General features: G+C 43.1%; 1 protein-coding gene across 4 annotated transcripts in view; it reads right to left on the bottom strand.

Moving 5' to 3' along the window:
- LOC138261506 (ankyrin repeat and fibronectin type-III domain-containing protein 1-like) overlaps positions 1-20,005 on the bottom strand; it is a 1,513,685-nt gene that overhangs the window by 332,880 nt on the left and 1,160,800 nt on the right. For all 4 annotated transcript variants that reach the window (XM_069210501.1, XM_069210504.1, XM_069210503.1 and 1 more), the window contains one exon: positions 7,293-7,494. In XM_069210501.1, the coding sequence (XP_069066602.1) occupies positions 7,293-7,494 (202 nt within the window). The remainder of the gene's footprint in view (positions 1-7,292; positions 7,495-20,005) is intronic.

Genomic DNA, 20,005 nt, shown 5'->3' with positions numbered 1-20,005 from the left:
GCCTCAACTCCAGTACCCAGCAATCACATAGTATTCACCAACTGGCAGTGTTGTGCCGGCGCTCCCGACCTAAATAATCGCTCAAATTCACACGTACACAGGGACAGTGTATATAACAGTGCATGACAGTACACCGAGCACTCAAAACAACACTAATGGCTGGAAACTGAATGGTTAATAGTGAATGTTTACTTGTGAGATCTGCGAATCCTGTGGAGCCAATATCCCAATAAATCCAATAAAATGGAATGAGGCACGCACAGATACATTGCACTCAGTTAGGAGGGAACCCACTGCTTAGATTGTTCCACAACATCAGTTACTAATAGTACTAGCCTAGCACTCTACCCAACGCACTAATTCACACAGCTTGTAAGGATTCTTATGAGACACACAATGGATATGAGGATGGACATTTTATGGACGTGTATCCTAAAATAACCTGGAGTGACCTAAGTCCATAAGCAACCCAACCAGTCGGACCATCCATGACGTACTAAAAGAAACAACCTATATCTACAACACACTAACGGTTTTACACTGACACAGTAGATACTGCAATACAAGGCTGTTACAGATCCCTCATCCTCCTGATAAACAGCTTGCCGCAGTTTGACGAATCAACTGAACCGACGTAATCCCCTGCCAGTCTGGGAACACTGCACACCGCAGATCACTATCATGGATCTAATTAACCAGCCACCTGGTGTCTTACCCAGTCAATGATCTGGCACTATCACAGCCTTAATATTTCACCTTCTCACAATCACAAAAGGCATCGGAGATACAGCAAACATGGCAGACCAGAAGGATCACAAAACCGTCAAAGATGAACAAAGCAAAAGTCAACTGAAGAGATGCAAACATGAAGCTTTGAACCCTGAATTGCCTATTAAAGACAAACATGAGAACCACTCTGAAAATGTAAAAAATATGGTCAAAGCACAAAAACAAACACTGGCATGCTGCAAATGGAAGTAGCTGCAATCAGAAGGGACCTCAAAGAACTAAACTTTTAGAGAGTATCAAACGCCGAAAATCAAAAAAGTATGATGAAAGACAGTCTCACAGCACAATCCAAACACCTGCTCAAGTACGACAATGCTCTCCCCACTCTCAAATGTGAAATTACCGACCTGGAAGATCGCATCAGGAGGAGGAACCTCAGAATTTTTGCTCTATCGGAAGGAACAGAAAACAAAGACCCCTCTATGATCGCCTTCCTTGAAACATGGATTTCGGTGACCTTGGAAGTCTTCTTCAACAAGGGTTTGAAATTGAACATGGCCACAGCATCCCCTTCTATAAACCTATAAACATGACTACTCCACGTGTACTAATGTTCCGACTCTTGTGCTACCGGCATACATAACTTATCCTATTGCATATGAAAAAAAACTAAATCAATCTCTTGGCAGGGCTCAAGGATCAACATCTCTCAAGATTACACACCAGACATGCTTGTCAAAAGGAAAGGCTTTCTACCTCTTAAAAAAACACAGATCAACAGAACAATTCAGCATTCTTTTATAGGCTCTTCCAAATTTAAGATCAACTACCATGGCAAGACGCATGTATTTTCAGAACCCAATGACTTGCGAGTTTTCCTAGATAACTGTGTGGAAACCCAAATGGATGACTCTCAGATGGGTCATGGCTGAAACCAACATACACCCCTCTACCTTCAAGAAACTTAGGGCCTGATGTAGATCTTGGCAGAGGGAATACTCTGTCATAATCTTGACAGATATCCCGTCCGCCATATTACGATCCCCGTTGCGATATAATGGGATTGTAACACAAAGGATGGGATATCCGTCATGTTTGTGAAGGAGTATTCCCTTCCGCCAAGATCTAAATCAGGCCCTTAGACTCCCACAAATGGTTTTGTCTTTACGGGAACTCTAGAGTGTCCTGTAATGCCTCATAATATGTCCTATATTGCTCTATGATACTTCATTATGACTCATACTGTTCCATAATGTTTCACAATGCTACAAAACACTGTAATGCCTTACACACCCCAATAGTCTTCATAGCGATATTGATAACCATAGAGCACCTCAGGAGGCATTCTTATTTGTTCAAACAATTATTTGGCATTAAATTGCATTAAATTGGAAAAAGCTTTATGTACACATGTATTTCCCATCAGGGCCCTGTTGTTGTTGTTTACATCCTACCAATAAATCACTGTTGCAGTAGGCTTGTGCCTCCTTTGCTGTTCTATTAGTTTCCTTTTTGCAAGTGAAACCCACAGCCCTACACTCTACACCTCGTCTTTTTGAGACTCTCTCTCCCTTTTGGAGAGCAACTGGTTTTCCCATGATCCCTCACCCTACCCTAAACACCATTTATATCCTTTTGCCACATCCCTACCCTGAGTCATGTGATCACCACAAACCCTTAATGACCACTACAAAATAATGGCCACTCATAGTACTATGCCCACTACGAATCCCCAGTACACCAATTTCTGACCAAAACACTGCCAAGCTTAAAGTGTTTTCCCTTAATGTCAAAGGACTTAACCATCCCGTAAAGAGTAGACAATTTTCTGACTACTGCTACTCTCTTAAAGGCGACTTGGTCTTTTAACAAGAGACCAAAACTGGTCTGTTCATGTGCTCAGGTTGGGTGGCTCACATCGCTTGCTCTCCGGACATTTCCCAAGAAATGTGGTTCTTACATTGATCTCCAAGAAATCTGGACTTTCAATTATCTCATCAGAACCAGATAATGATGGCAGATTACAGAATTCTACTAGAGAATTCCACTACAGAATTGTATGCAGTGAACGCATATGCCCCTACCATAGACTACTTCATATTCGGGGAAATCCTCTCCGCTAACCTTGCACTTTACCCCCCAAATGCACAGACTGTTCTTGGTGTTGTCTTTAACATCCCAATGAACCCCATTTTGGACAAACAATCTGCCTTTAGATACAGAACGCCGAGATCCCACAAAACATTACATGTCCTGTGCCCAACTCACAAGCTAACAGATGTTTGGAGACTCCACAACCCCACTGGCAGTAATTATACTTTTTTCTCCCACATAACACCTTTTCAAGAATCGATTATCTTTTAGTAGATGCCACTCTTCTCCAACTTTTCCACTCAGTCTCCATATTACTCATCACTACCTCCGACCACACAGCCATCTCTATAACTCTCCACATTCTTGCAACTCTCCACCCCCAGGCCTGGGGTGTATGAATCTAGAGATCCTGGAAGACTCCGACACGGTCAGAGAACTCTATGAGTTATCCCAAATCATTCAGATAAATAAAGACTACACATCCTTCACAAAAATTATATGGGACTCTCTGAAAGCCTACTGTAGAGGTCTGATTATAAGCCTGATGTCCCAGAACAACAAGCTAATTAAATCTTCCCTAGATCACTTACCATCAACGATAAAAGCCAAAGACAGGGGCAGCTCCTCCATGAGGGTGGAGGAGTGTGGCTGCCCTCCCAGCAGCGGCAGCTGCAAAACCTGTATAATGAAACGATAATAAACAGTGTTTATTATTGTTTCATTGTAAAGGGGCGGGGCCACAGGGGTGACGAGTGTGAGGGAGCGCATGTGTGTTTGACCAGCCGTCTCGGGCCGGCAAAACACACATGTGCACAGGGCTCTCTCCAGCCCAGCAACACAGTTGAGAGCCTGCACAGGCTCCGAGTCTGCCAGTCTGCCTAGGAGCGCCCTGGATGGGCACTCCCAGCCAATCCTGATGCTGCTCTGACCAGCGATGCTTTCAGGTAAGTTTATTTTTTTAAATCTAACTTTATTAATATTTTCTCCCCCCGCCAACCCCTTGCTTCCCCACCCCTACCCCGCACGTGCCGCCTCACCCCCTTTAACACCGGAGCCACGACTGGTCAAAGAACAAAGTTATAGGGAAACTAATGATCCTGCTATCCTTACTACTGTAAAGCATCTCACATATGATTTAAACTCCATTCTCAGGAATACGCACACTTATGAGTTCATCCCCAAAAGGGCAAAAAGATATTCTACTTCAATGAAGCTGGAAAGTACCAGGTGGCCTACCTAAAATTCAGGCGCAATTCTAACATTATCAGGACGATGAAAGATGAGCAAAATAAGTTGCAAACATCAACAGAAGCGATACTTAAGGTTTTCCAGTGCTTCTATACCAAATTATACACACCCTCTGTCAACAATCCCCTTACTGTCTGCTCAGAATTCCTACACACTTTACCAATTAAACAAATTTCCAGCTGTGAACTTTGGCCTGACCAATCACCTGAAAAGAGATTAATCGCACCATCAAAAATATCCCATCTGGAAAGGCACTGCGACGGGAAGGCTTTCCAATCTAATTTTACAAAACAATTGCCCCTACAATCATTGACGCACTAGATTCAACCCTATCCTACTTCCCTACTTCCAGTTCTGTATCAGGGACTGCTTCCGTGGCCACCATCGTGATCATACCTAAGGACAGGAAGGGCCACACCAATCCTAAGAACTTTAAATCTATATCCCTCATAAACATGGAAGCAAGGATATAAGCAAAAATCCTTGCAAACCACCTTGTCCTCTTAATCCCCACACTAATTCACCCTACCCAATCTGGCTTTATCAAAGGGCGCCAGACCGGCAACAACAGCCACCTCTTTTCTCATGTCATCGAGAAAGCCCCCAACCCGCTATCCTCCTCAGCAGCAGCTATAGCTCTAGATGCAGAGAAGGCTTTCAATAAAGTCGCATGGCCATGCCTCAAAGCCATACCCTCGAGACACAACTTAGGGGAAGTTTTTATCACGTTGCCCATGGCCTTATAATCAAAACCTTTGGCTAGAATTAGAATTAATGGAGCTCTGTCCCAGCCCTTAACGTTCCAACAGGGAACCCGTCCAGGCTGCTCCCTATTACCTTTATTGTTCCTACTCACCATTGACCTTCTCCTACTAATGCTAAATGAGTTACCTGACATCCCTGGCATCTCATTCAATGATTGCCCTAACAAAACAGCTGCACGTTCAAATGACATTTGAATACTTACAGAATCCCCTGAACATGCCATCACCGCAATATTAAATAGTATTGACTATTTTTCTTACTTCTCTGGTTATTCCCTGAACAGGGACAAAACTGAGAGTCTGCCCTGAATGTCCATTGCAACACCTTGATAGTTGGCTCCTCCAACTTCCAATGGAAGACCAACATCAATTAGCTCAGAATATGGTTTTGTAAGGACCTTTCTGAATCCCTCTCCATCAATGAAAGCAAAACCCTGAGTAAAACAAAGGACTTGTCATCCACATGGTCACCAAAACATATTTGGTGGTGGGGTAGACTCAAAACTATCAAGATGATGGTAATGCCACTAATGATCTTCCTATCTAGTATGCTGCCGGTTTGTCTCTCCCCAGATTTCTTTCTCAAGATTAACAAAGCCATCTCAAACTTTCTTTTGGAGAGTAAAAACCCCAGGACGAAGTCTTAAAAAACTGAGAGCACCCCCCAAACTAGGGGGTTGTAACTTCCCAGATTGGTATACTTATACAACTGCATATTTAGCAGCCCAAGACCTATGATGGTTCAAAACTAATAAGTAAAAATTACTGTTTGGCTTGATGTGGAGTCCTCAATCTGATACTCTTTCTCATTTCTAAGTACCCTGACAATGTCACACCACCCTTTCAACCACTCCAAAAACATCTTTAAAGACATGGTATCTGCCATATTAACTTTGGACACAGCACTGGCAACTAATATTCACTTTCCTCATGTCATTGTGGAACAACAAAAAACTACAAATTCCCAACTCATTAACCATTGGTCTTTTATGGGCAGTCAAAGTCACATTAACAATTTCAGACCTTTATGTAAACTCTGAACCTCTGTCACTCGCCTCTCTGTAACACAAGTATCACCTTTCAAACATGGATTATTATGACTTTCTACAAATGAAAGCCAAAATCTCCAAGCTAGGTCCCCTCCACAACTCTGCTCACCGACGAAAACCTCAACTGATACTCATGAATGGTCACACTGCCTCTGGATTCTATAAACTATTCACTACTAGTACTATGAATCCACAACAGCACCCAGTACCACAAAAATGGTATACCCACTTCGCCTCCAAAGGACTTACGCTCCCCAGTGAGGAGACCTGATCAAATATCGGATCAAACCTACTCAAACACAAACTAATTCCTTCATAATCCCAGACCAAATTCTTTGCTGCACACTTTCTCTACTGGACTTCTGAAAAGTTGTTCTGAATAAAACTCAAACACTCAGATACACCCTGAGCATGTGACTCATCACCTCGAGATGAAGAACACATGTTCCTCTCTTGCCCGCATCTGTCTCCCTATCAGTGGGACATCTCTTCCCGAAAAAGTTTTAAGATCATCATCCCACTATCTTTCCCACTTATCCCACTTATCATCTTTGGTCCACCCTTTGCAGACCCTTCAATCAATCTCCCTGAACAGGACCTTTCCCTTTAAGATCTCCTACTCACTGTTGCCAATATTGATTGACTGGGAATCTAGTAACAATGTATCATACCATATCTGGTGGGCTTAGTTTACCTACCTAAGGAGCACACATATAACCCAATCCCTCAGTAAAGGTCACCCTTTAACCGCCCAATGTATATGGGAGATGCTAGACCTTTTCAACCACACCCTGCTCTCGTAATGGGAAATCCACCACATCCAATATCTACCTACCACCTGATCTCAACCCCTGATACTACCCATAATGAGTAACTCCCCGTTGGGCTCACATGGCTCCTTCTCATCCGTCCTCCCACTCCTCTACCCCTCCCCACTTTTAACATTTGTCTCGGCCTACGCTTATAATGACATGTATGTTACACATTTAACATTTAGGTATACTTCAGAAGAATCATCCTTAATCCCAACACCTAACACACACATATTAAGCCTGACCCCAAATCCTTCTTATTCCCTCTCTTATCATCACATACCTTTCCACAAACCAATTCTCCAATTCAACGTAATACTTCTTTTGTACAATTTCATACACTAAATGCTTTGCTAAAACTGATGATTTCGTTCTTATGCATTTCTTTTACGTACCTGTCTCGACAAATGTACAATTTTTCTCCAACTTTTTCCTCTTTTGGTTTGCTCCCTGTATTGTTTTATTGTTATTAAAAATGCCCCAAAAAATGTGTACAAAAAAACCAAATCAAATTAAGAAGCCATTGGCAGCGTAAAAAAAATCTTGCTTGAATCAAAATTACATGCTCATGAAATGTGTAGCTACAATAAACCCACCAGACATGACTTGCGAATCTTCTCCTTCTCACTTCTTGCCACCAGACTGCCCTCATCAAAAGACGTGTAGTTCACTCGGAACTTCCCAGACAGGTTTCGATATAGCCTCTTGGCAGCATTAGGGGAAGAAGGACCAGAAGTCTTTCTAGCCTGTGCTAGCTGGAGATCCCTCATTTGCTGCGTCATTTTGGGTGAGGAAGACCTGGACAAGAAAGAGAGAGAAAAAAGGAGTAATAAAGATTATTTAATGTGGAAATGTAACTGATCAGTCTATCCAAGCTCATCCATATATGGATCTGCCGGAAGCACCAGGAATGCTACTTCAGAGCCTACTAAGCATGTTCATGAATCCGTACTTGTTTGTTGGCTATCAAAACAATTCAACGTGGCTGGAACACTGCACATCGTTTCATTCTTTTGATTTTAGAAATATATGATATTTAATTACTGTAATAATTGTTCAATAGTGAACCAAGCAATGTAGAGGTACTTGTGATTTGTACAGGAAAAAAGGCCAAATTGGACTTAAATTATGTTCCACTGCGGCAAGCTATCATATGCAAATTGCTACCTTTACAGCGAAGTGTAAGTGTAGATACCTTTATAATATGCTTGGTCATCAAAGGAGAATACATATAATGCCAAAAGATGCTCTTAAAAATCCATCTGCACTGAAAATAAAGGATTTTAACACCAGCTAAATTGGATTTAACTTGAAAAAAATTGAAATATTCACTGGCATAAAGAGCCTATGGCTGTTGATATCTTTTGTCTAGTCTACCCCATAATACACCTTGCATTTGATATAGCGGAACCTGCATGCAGGCATCAGATTACAGCAGCAAGCTGCTAGGGTGACATTTGTACTTAATTTACATATGATAAGGGAACGGAAGAAGTTAGTTAATTCAAATCACAAACATAAATTAATGAGCATTACTTAGTGATCGCAGACATGCTCTTATATGAACTGCAAAAATGTGTGACTTGCCAGGATCTACGCTCTTTTCAAAGATTTAAAAACGTTGTGACGTGCAGCTTCTCACATCTCTGCTGTGAAGCATCGTCTATAATCTGGGCCCAGAGGGCGACACACTCTGCCCAGGTGGGGCCACTTGAAGATCTTTCCCAACTCTAGGTGGGCACTTGTCACACAGACTCAGCTTCCCTTCGTTGGCAATTCAGAGTAAACACATTCATGCATTAAGGACAGTTTATGAGGAGACCATGAGATTTGTGTGCCTCTCTGCCCAGTGCATTAAACATGTTAGTAGGCGTCGTCTCTCCCTCTACTGCAGTCACTCATGCAAGGTGTTCCTTGCTCCATCAACTTTTACACTATCTGAATGTGACATAAAGTAACCCGTTGACTTGATTATAGAAATCTTCCTTAATGTTGGTCTTCTCTGTGGGCCCGAGTAGCTAACTGAATACAATTAAAACCCTCTACTGAAGGCCCAATGTAGGAATAAGCATCACGAGACAAAACGTCGATGCACTTTCGGAAGAGCTTGAAGTCAATGAAGAGACTCCGGAATTATTGCATACATTAAATATTAATACACGTGTGAAGGGCAAACACTCCGTTTGCTCTGGCATACAGATTGTTCTGATTTTAAAAGGTTTATCCTTTCTCCCCTTTGCTATCTGCGTGCAATGATAGGCATTTAATTCAGGGGTTCTTTCTTTCTGCCCACTAACTTGCTTGATCTTCGCTTGCACATGGTTTCGGGACCATTCAAAGGTTTTTGAGTTTTTCAAGTGCATACTGTGTTATTAACGCATACTGTCGCAGATAGCACGGTGGGCAATTTGACAAACTCTTCTAATTTCACTAACGCAACATATAGAAAGCTCCCCTCATCACAATGATCTGTGTGAGGGCTCATCTCCATTCTGATTTAATTAGAACTACTTTTAAAAATAGCTAAAACACGCCAATTCAATTTTCTTCATTTTAAGTACATAATTGGTATGACCAGTTGTAGTCTGATGACAGTCAGTATGTGCAGTCCTACAACTGGCTATTTATTCTTTAGAAAGCTAAATGTCATGATTGCAATCCTAAAGAAAGAGAAAGCTAACATAACATAAACAAATCAATGTACGTTTTGAATAATAATCGAGTCAAATTTATAATTCACAAGATAAGGACAATAGAGATCACTGGTGATTACCGAGGGTATGATGAATGAGAAAAATGCATGATGAAATGTTTTGTCAGACTTCATTTTCAGCGAAGGCATAGCAATAACTGCACTGTTAGAATTTTGTTGTGCTTTTATGAAACTGCCTGGGGTTTCCAGCGTTCCCATGGCATTTCAGGTTGGACTATACCTAATGGGAAGCAGGACCACGACGGATTTGCTAATGGCAGGATTCAGGAGTAGCACAGTGGGCGAAAAAAGCTGGAATGGAATTCTACTGAGAGAAAATGCCACTGGCTGAGAATAATTCAAGCACTCGATCTATCACTTTGTTATTTGTTGTAGTTGATGCCATAACTGTAGATGATATTCCCAGCCAAAGGTCCCTGCTTGCTGTGTCACATGACTCTGATTTTATCTCACTGACAGGGCAGGACTCACCTTGTTGCTTGTTGCAATTGACACCCTAACTGTAGCAGGTGTGCCTAGAGGTGGGTCCTGTGTTGATTGTGCCACAGGACTCAATCAATACCTCATTGATGAAACCTATGGAGAGGATGTGTGGCCTGACCACGCAAGTTAGAGGTCCACTTTCTGGAAGGCTACGATTTTGAGGACTGCGAATCCACCTAAATCCTGCAAAGTAAGGCACCCCTCTGTAGCAATTTCTCAGGAAGGGTGCAGCCAAACTGCAAGGGCACTGCCAGCCACAATTCCTTATGGCGGGGGTGCGATTCGCCACACTGAGCCCCACAGTGTCTGCTTCTCGGAGGACTGCCACTACGCCACACTTATCACCGGCAGCGCCAAGACCCATAGAATGCCAGAGAGGCTCTGCTCTCCACACACAGAAGCCCACCTGGGAAACGGGACTCGGTTTGCTCCAGGAGTGATGTTGTATGTTGCTCCCAGGCCCTGGAGGCAGCCCAACATGATCTGGGAGAATGTAGTGGGAGTGCGCCAAGAGCTCGAAAGAGACTTAACCCAGAGTTAGCCCTGAAGAAGCTGAATCATCAGATCCCACACGATGCAGATGCCCAGGCGACCCTCACCGACACCAAAACCAGGCACTCTTCCCTCTTAGAGCGTCTCCACTACTAGAACTTTCAGCATATACAGCTCTATATACTCTTACATAAAACAGCAACATGTACATGTATGTTTCCTACGGGAAACTTAATTTACAGCGTTGCACAACTTCCACCCCTACAGCAGCGGTGGTGGGGAGCAATCTATAGTACAACATATTCTGCATATGCCTGAGGAGGTTTAATCTGGATCTGTCCAGGCACACCCTTTCAACTACTTACTATGGACATAGACAGTGATGGAGAGTATTCTGCTTCGTACAGCCTTGTTCAGTACACAATTTTATACCAAGCCTATCTGACCCCGGCAACTTTCAACTGCATATTCCCTACTGCCAACCTCATGTGCCTCAGATGTCACTCAGATAGTGCAGACCTTCGCCATATGCTTTGTGAGTACCCCACGCTCACCACAGATTGGCAAACAGTCTACAACATGCTGGCAGCTTTACAGAACTTGTTCACCTCAGTATGTGGTAAGCAATGGATTTTGGGATCTATAAGTGGGGGCAAAAACATATTGATACAGCCCTATTTCTATTTTCTAAGAGAGTTATCACCTTACACTGGAGAGCCACCCAGCCACCACTCCCGATTAAATGGAAAAACGACCTCTGTGATGAGGAGGTGCCAAAAGCACAAATCTACACTACGAGGAGGCCTGCCGCCTTTGTAAACAATAGCCGACGGATGGATGCCATGCTAACACAATTTTGTGAGAAGATGCAAGAAGCTGATACCCCTTCTTATGCCTGAGCAATCAAATCTAGGAATCTCCCATTCTTACTTCTCCTCTACTCCCACTCCACCCCACGGCTGACACATTACGTATGCTGATAGCCCCTCAGACTACACCTAGTAAGCCCCTCTCGGAACCAAAAGCACATGGCCCCTACACCATCTTACATCCCACTTCATCGCAAGTCCTGTTTCCCTGCTACAACACACCCTCTTGTTTGCCATAAACCCCTCTGACATTGTAATATGATTTGTCTTGCGCTGCCATGTTACTTCACCCCGCCCAAAATTAACTGTTACAAAAGTGCCCGTACTTGAGTTAGACATAATGGAACAACTTGCCCCCTCCAACACTTTGCTCGGACCACAGAGTTGGCCCAAGCTCTTTCTTCCTCTTTCCAGTGGTTGCCCCCATATGTTCCAGCCCCCACTTCATCTCCACCCCGAGCCACACAGTGGACTGAAGTGTTCATGCTGCCATACGATAATTTTGCTAAACAGATTTATGATGTCATTGTCCTGTCATGCCCTATTGTACTGGTAGTGGCAGTCAGTAAGTCCAAATGAATGGGGGGCGGGAGTGAGGAGGTGCACACACACACACACACATGCACACTCACTTACACCTATGAACTCACAAAACTTACTCACAAATACACATACAGCCATACATACACGCACGCACCGAACAGTCAATAAAAAACAAACACTTACCTTCACTGCAGCCCGGGAAGAGAAGCCTTGTTGGTGCCAGGAGGGCCTTCCCTCATTGGCTAACCTTTGGTCAGCCACTGAGGGGAGGCAGCAGTTCCTACCTCATCACAGAGTAGGATGGGTAAAGTAAGACTTTTGACCCCATCCTACTCTGTGACGAGGTGTCAGTGACAGACACTCGGCCCTGGGCACTTTAGGAAAAAAACCTGAAACACCCAGGTGGCAGGCTATCACTAACATTCTCCTTCATCAGAAGGGGGAGGGCCTTGAGGACCTTTGCTGAGCTGAGAACACGTCCACAGGAGCTGTGACCTCCTCGGCCCAGAAAAGTTCCACTCAGGCAGCCAGGAGCCTGCGCATTTAGCACGTCTTGCTCCAGGCTGCCTGACCTGAATATAAAGAGTGTCTGTCAGGCTGACCTTTGCTCAATCTGACAGTCACTCTTTGGGCTTCATTACGAGGCTGGCAGTCTTGAGACCACCAGTCTCGTGGTGGCGGTTCTGTACCACTGCTAATTTGGCCAAATTAAGACTTTGGCAGTCAGACCGCCAAACATCCGCCATCTCCGCGAGGAACAATGTTCCCAATGGGCTGACTGCGGTCCAGGTTGGAATCAGCCAGGGTGGTGCTGAAGTCAGCGCTGCCCATCAGCCCAGCGGTAAAGTCGTAATAGGCCCAATTGGGAGGTAGTTAGTGTGGCGGCAAACTCCCAGTCGGAAGTTCAGTGGACGGGTCATCTCATCCGCTGCACTCATAATCAGGCCCTTTCTGTCTAAAAGGTGGGGGAATGGGCCCTCCGCCAATAAGCACGGACTGCTGCTGTGTACTGGTGAAACACCTCAGTGAAAGAATTTGAAATAAAATTAATGAAACCTATGTAGGTGGATGCCAGTCTGGGGTTTCTTGTGTTTCTGTCTGGAGCAGACCTGACCTGTCAGTTTGGGCTGGACTGTGCCTATTGAAGCAGAAACAATACTGAATTGCATATGGTAGGTCTCAGTCTAAAGTGGTGTAGATGGTAAAAAACAGAAGGACAGAAATTAGTTCAATTATTGCCTTGTTATTTGCAGCAGTTTATAAAAGCTGTGTCAATATTCCTAGCACTACAAGACCTGATGCTAATTCCAAGGCTTGCTTTTGTGGAAATGTACCTTTTATTGCACCTTTATACAAAATACTCCTTTTTATGGATCATATCAGAAAAATGAAAGATGTAGTCGCCAAAGATCACTTCTTTACAAAACAAGATGAACGTCTGATAAAAATTGATAACTGGGGTAGTACTTTTGCCTAACTCCACTACCAGAAAGGTTTGCAAAAATAAAGTTAAAACAGGAGCATTTTCAAGTGTTCTGGTCCGGAATATGGTGAAAAACAGATTATCTGGTACAAACAATAAATTACATTATAGGGTTGTGACAATGGACTTCCCATTCTATTGTACCAGCTATCTTACCCCAGCTTTTATGCATTGTTCCGTATTGGCTCAGCTTGAGGATATCCTACTCCCATGAGACACATTTGGTGTAACCCATAGCAGCAGTGACAGTGAATAGGCCTCACTTCTCAATAGTCTCATTGGGGTACACTTTGATCCTATAGCCTGAGTTCTTGACTGACAGCTGCATCTATGTAGCAGTAGATTAACTTGGGTGCAGTAGCGGAACGAATGGCAATGTTCACCGACATTATATGATTTTGGTTGCAGAAATTATCACTAACACTGGAGAACAAGTAAAAGTGGAAAAGTCATCACTATAATCTCTGGTACACGTCAGTAGGGCACTTGCAGTCAATCATGAACATATATTTTTTCTAATGGTTAGTGTAAGATGCAGGGAGGCTCCTATGTACAGAAAAAAAACAAAGACAACCCCTCCCCCACTCCTTTTGATCTACGACCAGACATTCTGTGATGCAAAAGGTTTGGCACCGGAACAGGCCCCTCCCCCCTCCTACATTGGGAAGTATGGCCTTATGTAGTACCAGCTGGCGCAATGAAACCTGGAGCAAGTCAAATCTTTTATAAGCAGCCTCTTCTTTGAGGAGCGGAAACTCGTTTATACCTTACTGTTTGGATCTTTAACTGTAACTTAAGCTGAATGTTCAACTGCTGAGGACTGGGAATTTAAGCTAAAACCCCACTCCAGCAATCTGAGGAGCCACATCAACAAAATCTGCTTAGACTCAGCTGCCATCTTTCTAAATTGGGGGGAAGTGCTACCCTTTTCGTCAGTGTTGCACTAAAACTAATGCCCTAACGTGTCAGAGCACCCCATAGGAAAATAGAGAGTATAAAAGAGCAGCTAGGGCACCAAGACCCCTTCTCAGTACCGCACAAATCACTAGTGATGATCTGAGTGATAATCACGTGATGAGTTACCTATGCACGTGTTCTTCGCCTATCACCACTCTCAGTAGCCTGGGTGCTGGAAGAAGTATTCCAAACCACACATCTGTGTCCCTAGATGCTTTCTGGTGATGGTCCAGCTCCTAGTTGGTCTGCTTACTATTTGGATTCAGATGTCGAAGGTCCTCTGTTGTCCTTGCAGGCGCCCTTGTGATGTACAGCTCCAATTCCCACTCAGAATCAGACCCTTGTAAGACTCACCTCAGTACCAACATCTTCCACACTCATTCTCCCTAGAAATCAAGTCGATGACCTGGCATCACTATCTCTTTTAGATTTATCCAACTTTAATGACCCTAAAATGAACGACTACACAGGTTTCCAGGACAAATTTATTATAACTGTGAACACAGAGTCTCTTCATTTTAATCTGCTAGAGTACTGTATGTCCGTGCATTTATTGCATTTTTTTTTTATTAATTGTTACTGCAAACAGTGAAACAGGCATTGTGCAAGTTGGAGAGATTTTTTCAACTCTCATTTACCTCACCAGTATAACTAGCAACACATCAAGTGCGGTGACTGTAGTAATTGTGAAAAGCAAATAGTGAGTCTAGATTTGGAACCCTGTGTTCTTATCTGTGATCACAGTTAAAAGATTATGTGTTGACCAAGCTATTCCGAAGAGTCAAAAAGACCTGATAGACCAGAACCTGTATCCTGCATCCTGGTCGGTATGTGACTCATGCAATATCACCTCCGAAGTTGCTGGGTTGCCTTTGCAAATTCATGGATCTAGGAAAACAATCTCTGCTCCAACAAATTTTTTGGATTTGGAGAGATATTGAAATTCAGAGTGGAACATTGTATGGTAATTTCTTAAGGAAAAAATAACAAAGGTGCTCTTGACAGCCCATTGTAATGACCGTAGTGCTTTAGATTTGATGAGCCCAAACCACACAAACCGAATATTTCAAAATGTAGCATGAGATACAATGAACACTTAGACGCTACTTTACAGAAATTGTCATGGAATTTCTCTAAAACACCTTCATCATATATAATGTTGCATGAATAACTCTCAAAATCTTGGTATCAAAGGTCTAAGATCAGACACCAAATGTCACTAAAACGTCAGGCTTTAATACTGTCCATCTCATCAAGTAAGACTTCTGAAATTACATGCTTTGCAGTTGCACAAATCATTGTTCCCGTCAGAGATGTCCTCCACACACGATGTAACCCTAGCTCTTCTACAGTAGGAACACTGGTGTTTTGCTTTTCAGAAACAAACCCCTGCGTTAGTGCTTTGTGTCTGTAGAACAGTAAAAAGGTTGCCTGTCCACCATGATATGGCAGGCTCGGTGGTATTGAGCATTTTTATGAAAGATGCTCCTCCATGTTGGCAGGAGCACTTTAGGTAAAAAATAGCAAATATGGTGGGCATCCCTATGCTGGGTTGGCAAAGATGGGGCCTTCTTTGCTCCAGCACCTTGGAAGACACCTCAGCAGTGAATGAATGAGGCTCCTAGCCAGCAGATTGAGTCAATAAAACATCAGACTCAATGAAGCGTATTTCAGCACCCCCTTCCCTTATACCATCAGAATATAACGTTGTAAAAATATGGCACATAACCTAACCGGAGTTTTAGACTTTGGGGATGCCAAGCTTAGGTCATAATTCTCCCAAAATGTCTGGTTTAGTATTGCCCAAATCACTGCATAGCAAAACATACATTTCAGTGTTAATGTTTTTCAAACTCAAGGCATCTTCCCATCTTTCTCAACTCTTATCCCTCCACTCAATGCAAACTGTGCCCATTTTCTTGGACTGCAATGTACCGCAAAGTCAACAAGTAAAAAGGGCAGTCTAAAGCTAGATACTGGTAGATCGCACCAGCCAGTACCTGTCAGTCTCCTCGATGGTTATTGTCTAAAAGCATCAGTTGCTGCTCAACACCTCCCTCTTCCATGTGGGTGACCTCTGCAGAAGCCTTGCACCTTGGCCCACTCCCTGGTGACAGCTTGACTGCAACTAATGTAGGGACTCTTGGGAGTACCATAGGCAATGCTTCACTGCTTAGATGAAAAAAAGCACCAAAGGACTACCAAGGCGGTCTTTCTCTTTTGCCTATGGTAGGAGGCAACACTTGAAAAGATGATACAGAGTATATGCAAAGAAAAGAGGGCAGCAAATTGCATAAGTGTCGAACTGTCCAGGAGTTGCCATATCTAGACTGTTCCCACCACAGGAAGTTAGCAGCCCCCAGTGACAGCATCAAAGGATGTGATCTTCAAGAACGCAGCAAGGAAGACTTGTTTCTAGACCTCAAGAATACAACCAGTCGAGGTGGCAGAGACAATGATAAAGCCAGACAGGTACAACAAGTGATCAGCAAAGAGGTGATGACCTTTAACATCTTGTCATCAACTCAACACTGTATTAATTAACTGAGTTTCAAACACTGGCCTATTATAGATGTGTCAGAGTCGACGTTATATGCTTGGTAAGCTAACCTATAATTGATGTAAGTGCCACTGTTAATACAGTATTCATATATGAGGTTACAGCTCCTGAAAGCACAAAGAGTGCACAAGATACAAACAGGTTGTGTATAAATATATTATCATGACATCACTTCAGCCAAGCATGATTATATCGAACTTTTCCATCTGGTGAATTTGGTTAAAACTCTACACAAGTATTATATTTTCCCTGAAAATTAAACTTAAAACGAATGCATACATGCAGAGTAAAAATTATCTATCTTCTCCGTTACACAGTAAGAGCACATTCACAGTGTAACAGGAAAAATGGCAAGCGAAACCCAAGATGGATTTGGAAGGCTGTTTCACTGGTTGCCAAGGCAACAAAAACCTGCATGGAGACAACAGCTTACAAAAGAAGCATTTACAGCTCCCGTGGGGGGAGAAAGAGTAAGGAGGTGACTATGCACTGGCAGCGGGCGGCCTTAAACTATACCCAAGGGTAGCATAGGAACTTCACTTTATTATATATATGTATGTATTTATTTATTTATTTCTAAAGTTCTGTATGCCACAAGGAGAGTTCAAAGTGCTGAGAAGCAGGGAAGGAGGGGCTTGAGAGGGAAAAGAGGAGGAAAGAAGGAATGCAAGGAACCACACCCAAAGGAAGGCAGCAATGTTAACGAGGTCATGTTCGATATACACAGTCCAAGCAGAACATTTCAGAACCACATTGTATGGCATCCTGTTGTGGATCGTACATTGTGAAATGGTATCGGAAGAGGAGGTCTGGATGGCCTGGGCACCGGCACTATGAGGCTCGTGGGTTTCTATTTTTGATTGAACACCGCACCATTTACCCCACCCATCCAAAAGGATCAATGAATCAACAGATCGGCTAATATAAGCAGGAGGTTTAGGTAAACAGTAGTCACCTTCAAAAGACGGCCATTATCCTAAAACTCAATGGATAATCATACTTAGGTTGGGACTTTTAATCCCGACATCCACATAATTATACTCAAATTGTCTTTTTCCAGATTGTCTCCTGTAGTAACGATTCTTGCCGCATGAGCAGTAAACTTATTTATTTAGATGAAACAGGCACCAAGAAAGAGATGCAGCAGACCTCCACTCTAACCTGTGTCCCCAGCCGTCACCTTTCCAACTAGCCCCTGAGCCCCAGGAATCCTCCCAGCATTCTCATCGTATCCACTTGCAAGCAAGGAAGTTTCTAAAACTGTGCAAGAGCCATCTAAAGTCAAACCCACAAGGTACAGCATACATCTTGCGCGCTTTTGCTAAGTATGGAAAATCATGCCATCTTCTGCTTAGCTTTTCTATTCAATTCTATTTTGCTGGATCTGTATTTATGAATTTATGTATTTGTGTACTTATAAAGAACAAACATACACCAGAGGCATCTTGGTGGAAATAAGTTAGTCACAAATGTGTTGCTATCGAAAATATACTAATATGAATACATCCAACATTTTAAAGCTGTGTGGAATTGAGCAAACTCCTCGCTGAGCGGAGGTTTAAGGAGAGAGTGTTCCAGTGCACTGCACCTACTACTGAGAAGGTGCTCTCGCCAACTGATGGATTTGTAAGATGCACTGGTCTGGTGATCTTAAGGCACAACAATAATGGTACCAAGCAAAAGCAAGAGGACAAACGTGATCGCTTGTCAAAATCTGAGGCTTTATCTACCAGGTATATTGCTTTAAATAAATTCTCTGATACACAAGAGGTCAATGGAGCATATTGAGGGCTAGAGTAATGTGATATTATCTAGATAACCCTAGTATTATTCGGACTGCCATATTCCGACCTAGCCAAAATTGCTTTCACAATGTATTAGGAAGCTCTAGGTAGCTGGGATTACAATAATCAAGCCATGGTGACATTAAAGCATTCATAGTGGGCCATAGATAAAAATGAAGCTATATCGGCATCATTTTACCTGAAGAGCCCTTTAGAGATAAACCAAGGATTAATCTTAAACAGGGCTCAGACTCTAAAAATAGATTATTTGTACCAAACAAATGAAGGGCCTGATGTACTATACTTTTTTATGGTTGTAAACAACTATTCTGACTTTAAAAATGTTTTTTAATAAGTACAAGACCCGTTTTAGGAGTTGGTAAATTAGTGCTTAGTCCTAAAACAGGTCTGCTACCCCATAAGCAATTGCTATTTCAAAGGGACGAGTTGTTGGCAGTAGCGGCTCGAGGTGCATGGCAGGGGCAGGGCGGCACGTGGGGTGAAGAAAAATTAAAAAATACAAAAAAACATACCTGAATGCCCCGCTGCCACCCCACGCTCCTCTTGCCTTTGCCGCAAGCCGTAGGCACAGGCTTCCAGCCTGCCATGCGGACAATCTGAACGCTGCTGTCATCCTGCTACCAGCATGACAGCAGCGTTTGGATTGGTCAGAGCGCCCAGCCAGGGCGCTTCTAAGCAGACTGGAAGAGTCTGCCTGCTGCCTCCAACCCAGCACTGCGTGGCCGGGTTGGACAGAGCTTAATGCTCATGTATGTTTGGCCGGCCTGAGACGGCCAGCCAAACATACATATATACTGAGGGTTATGACTGAGCACACCCCCTTTGTGCTCGTCATGGCCCGTGGCCCTGCCCCTTCTACACGAAAACGATAATAAACATAGCTTATTATCGTTGTAGAGTAGAAGTTTGGCAGCTGCTGCTGCTGGCGGGGTGCGACGCTCCTCTGCCCAAACGGAGGAGCTGCCCCTGGTTGTTGGTGTCCCTTCCAAATAGCGATTCTTTAGAAAACGTATCAATTTTTTGCGACTTAAAAATCCTCTTGCAAAACATTGAAAATGTATTCAGTCTTGAACTGGAGTGAAAAAACATTCAGAAATTAATTTAAATAAATTAATTTAAAAAAAGGTTGGTTGGGGAGTAAGAACAAGTGGTTTAAGGGACCACTGCCAAGTCTCAAGCAAACAATTTTAGAAAAGCTAAACTTTTTTTTAAAACACAGACACGCTCCTTTAAAGAAAACAGGCTGCATTTAACATAAACATTCACTTTATTAAAAAAAAAAAAAAAAAAAAAAGGTGATTTGCTGACCCCAGCAGGCACCATCCTTCTGCTCGCACCCAAGAGGAGTGAGTTACAGTTTGTGACTTAACTCATTAATATTCATGCAATTGGCTGGATTGTGGC

This window comes from Pleurodeles waltl, chromosome 10, assembly GCF_031143425.1.
Source record: "Pleurodeles waltl isolate 20211129_DDA chromosome 10, aPleWal1.hap1.20221129, whole genome shotgun sequence".
In the NCBI taxonomy this organism is placed as follows: domain Eukaryota; kingdom Metazoa; phylum Chordata; class Amphibia; order Caudata; family Salamandridae; genus Pleurodeles; species Pleurodeles waltl.
This window is presented reverse-complemented; position numbering and strand designations above follow the sequence as displayed.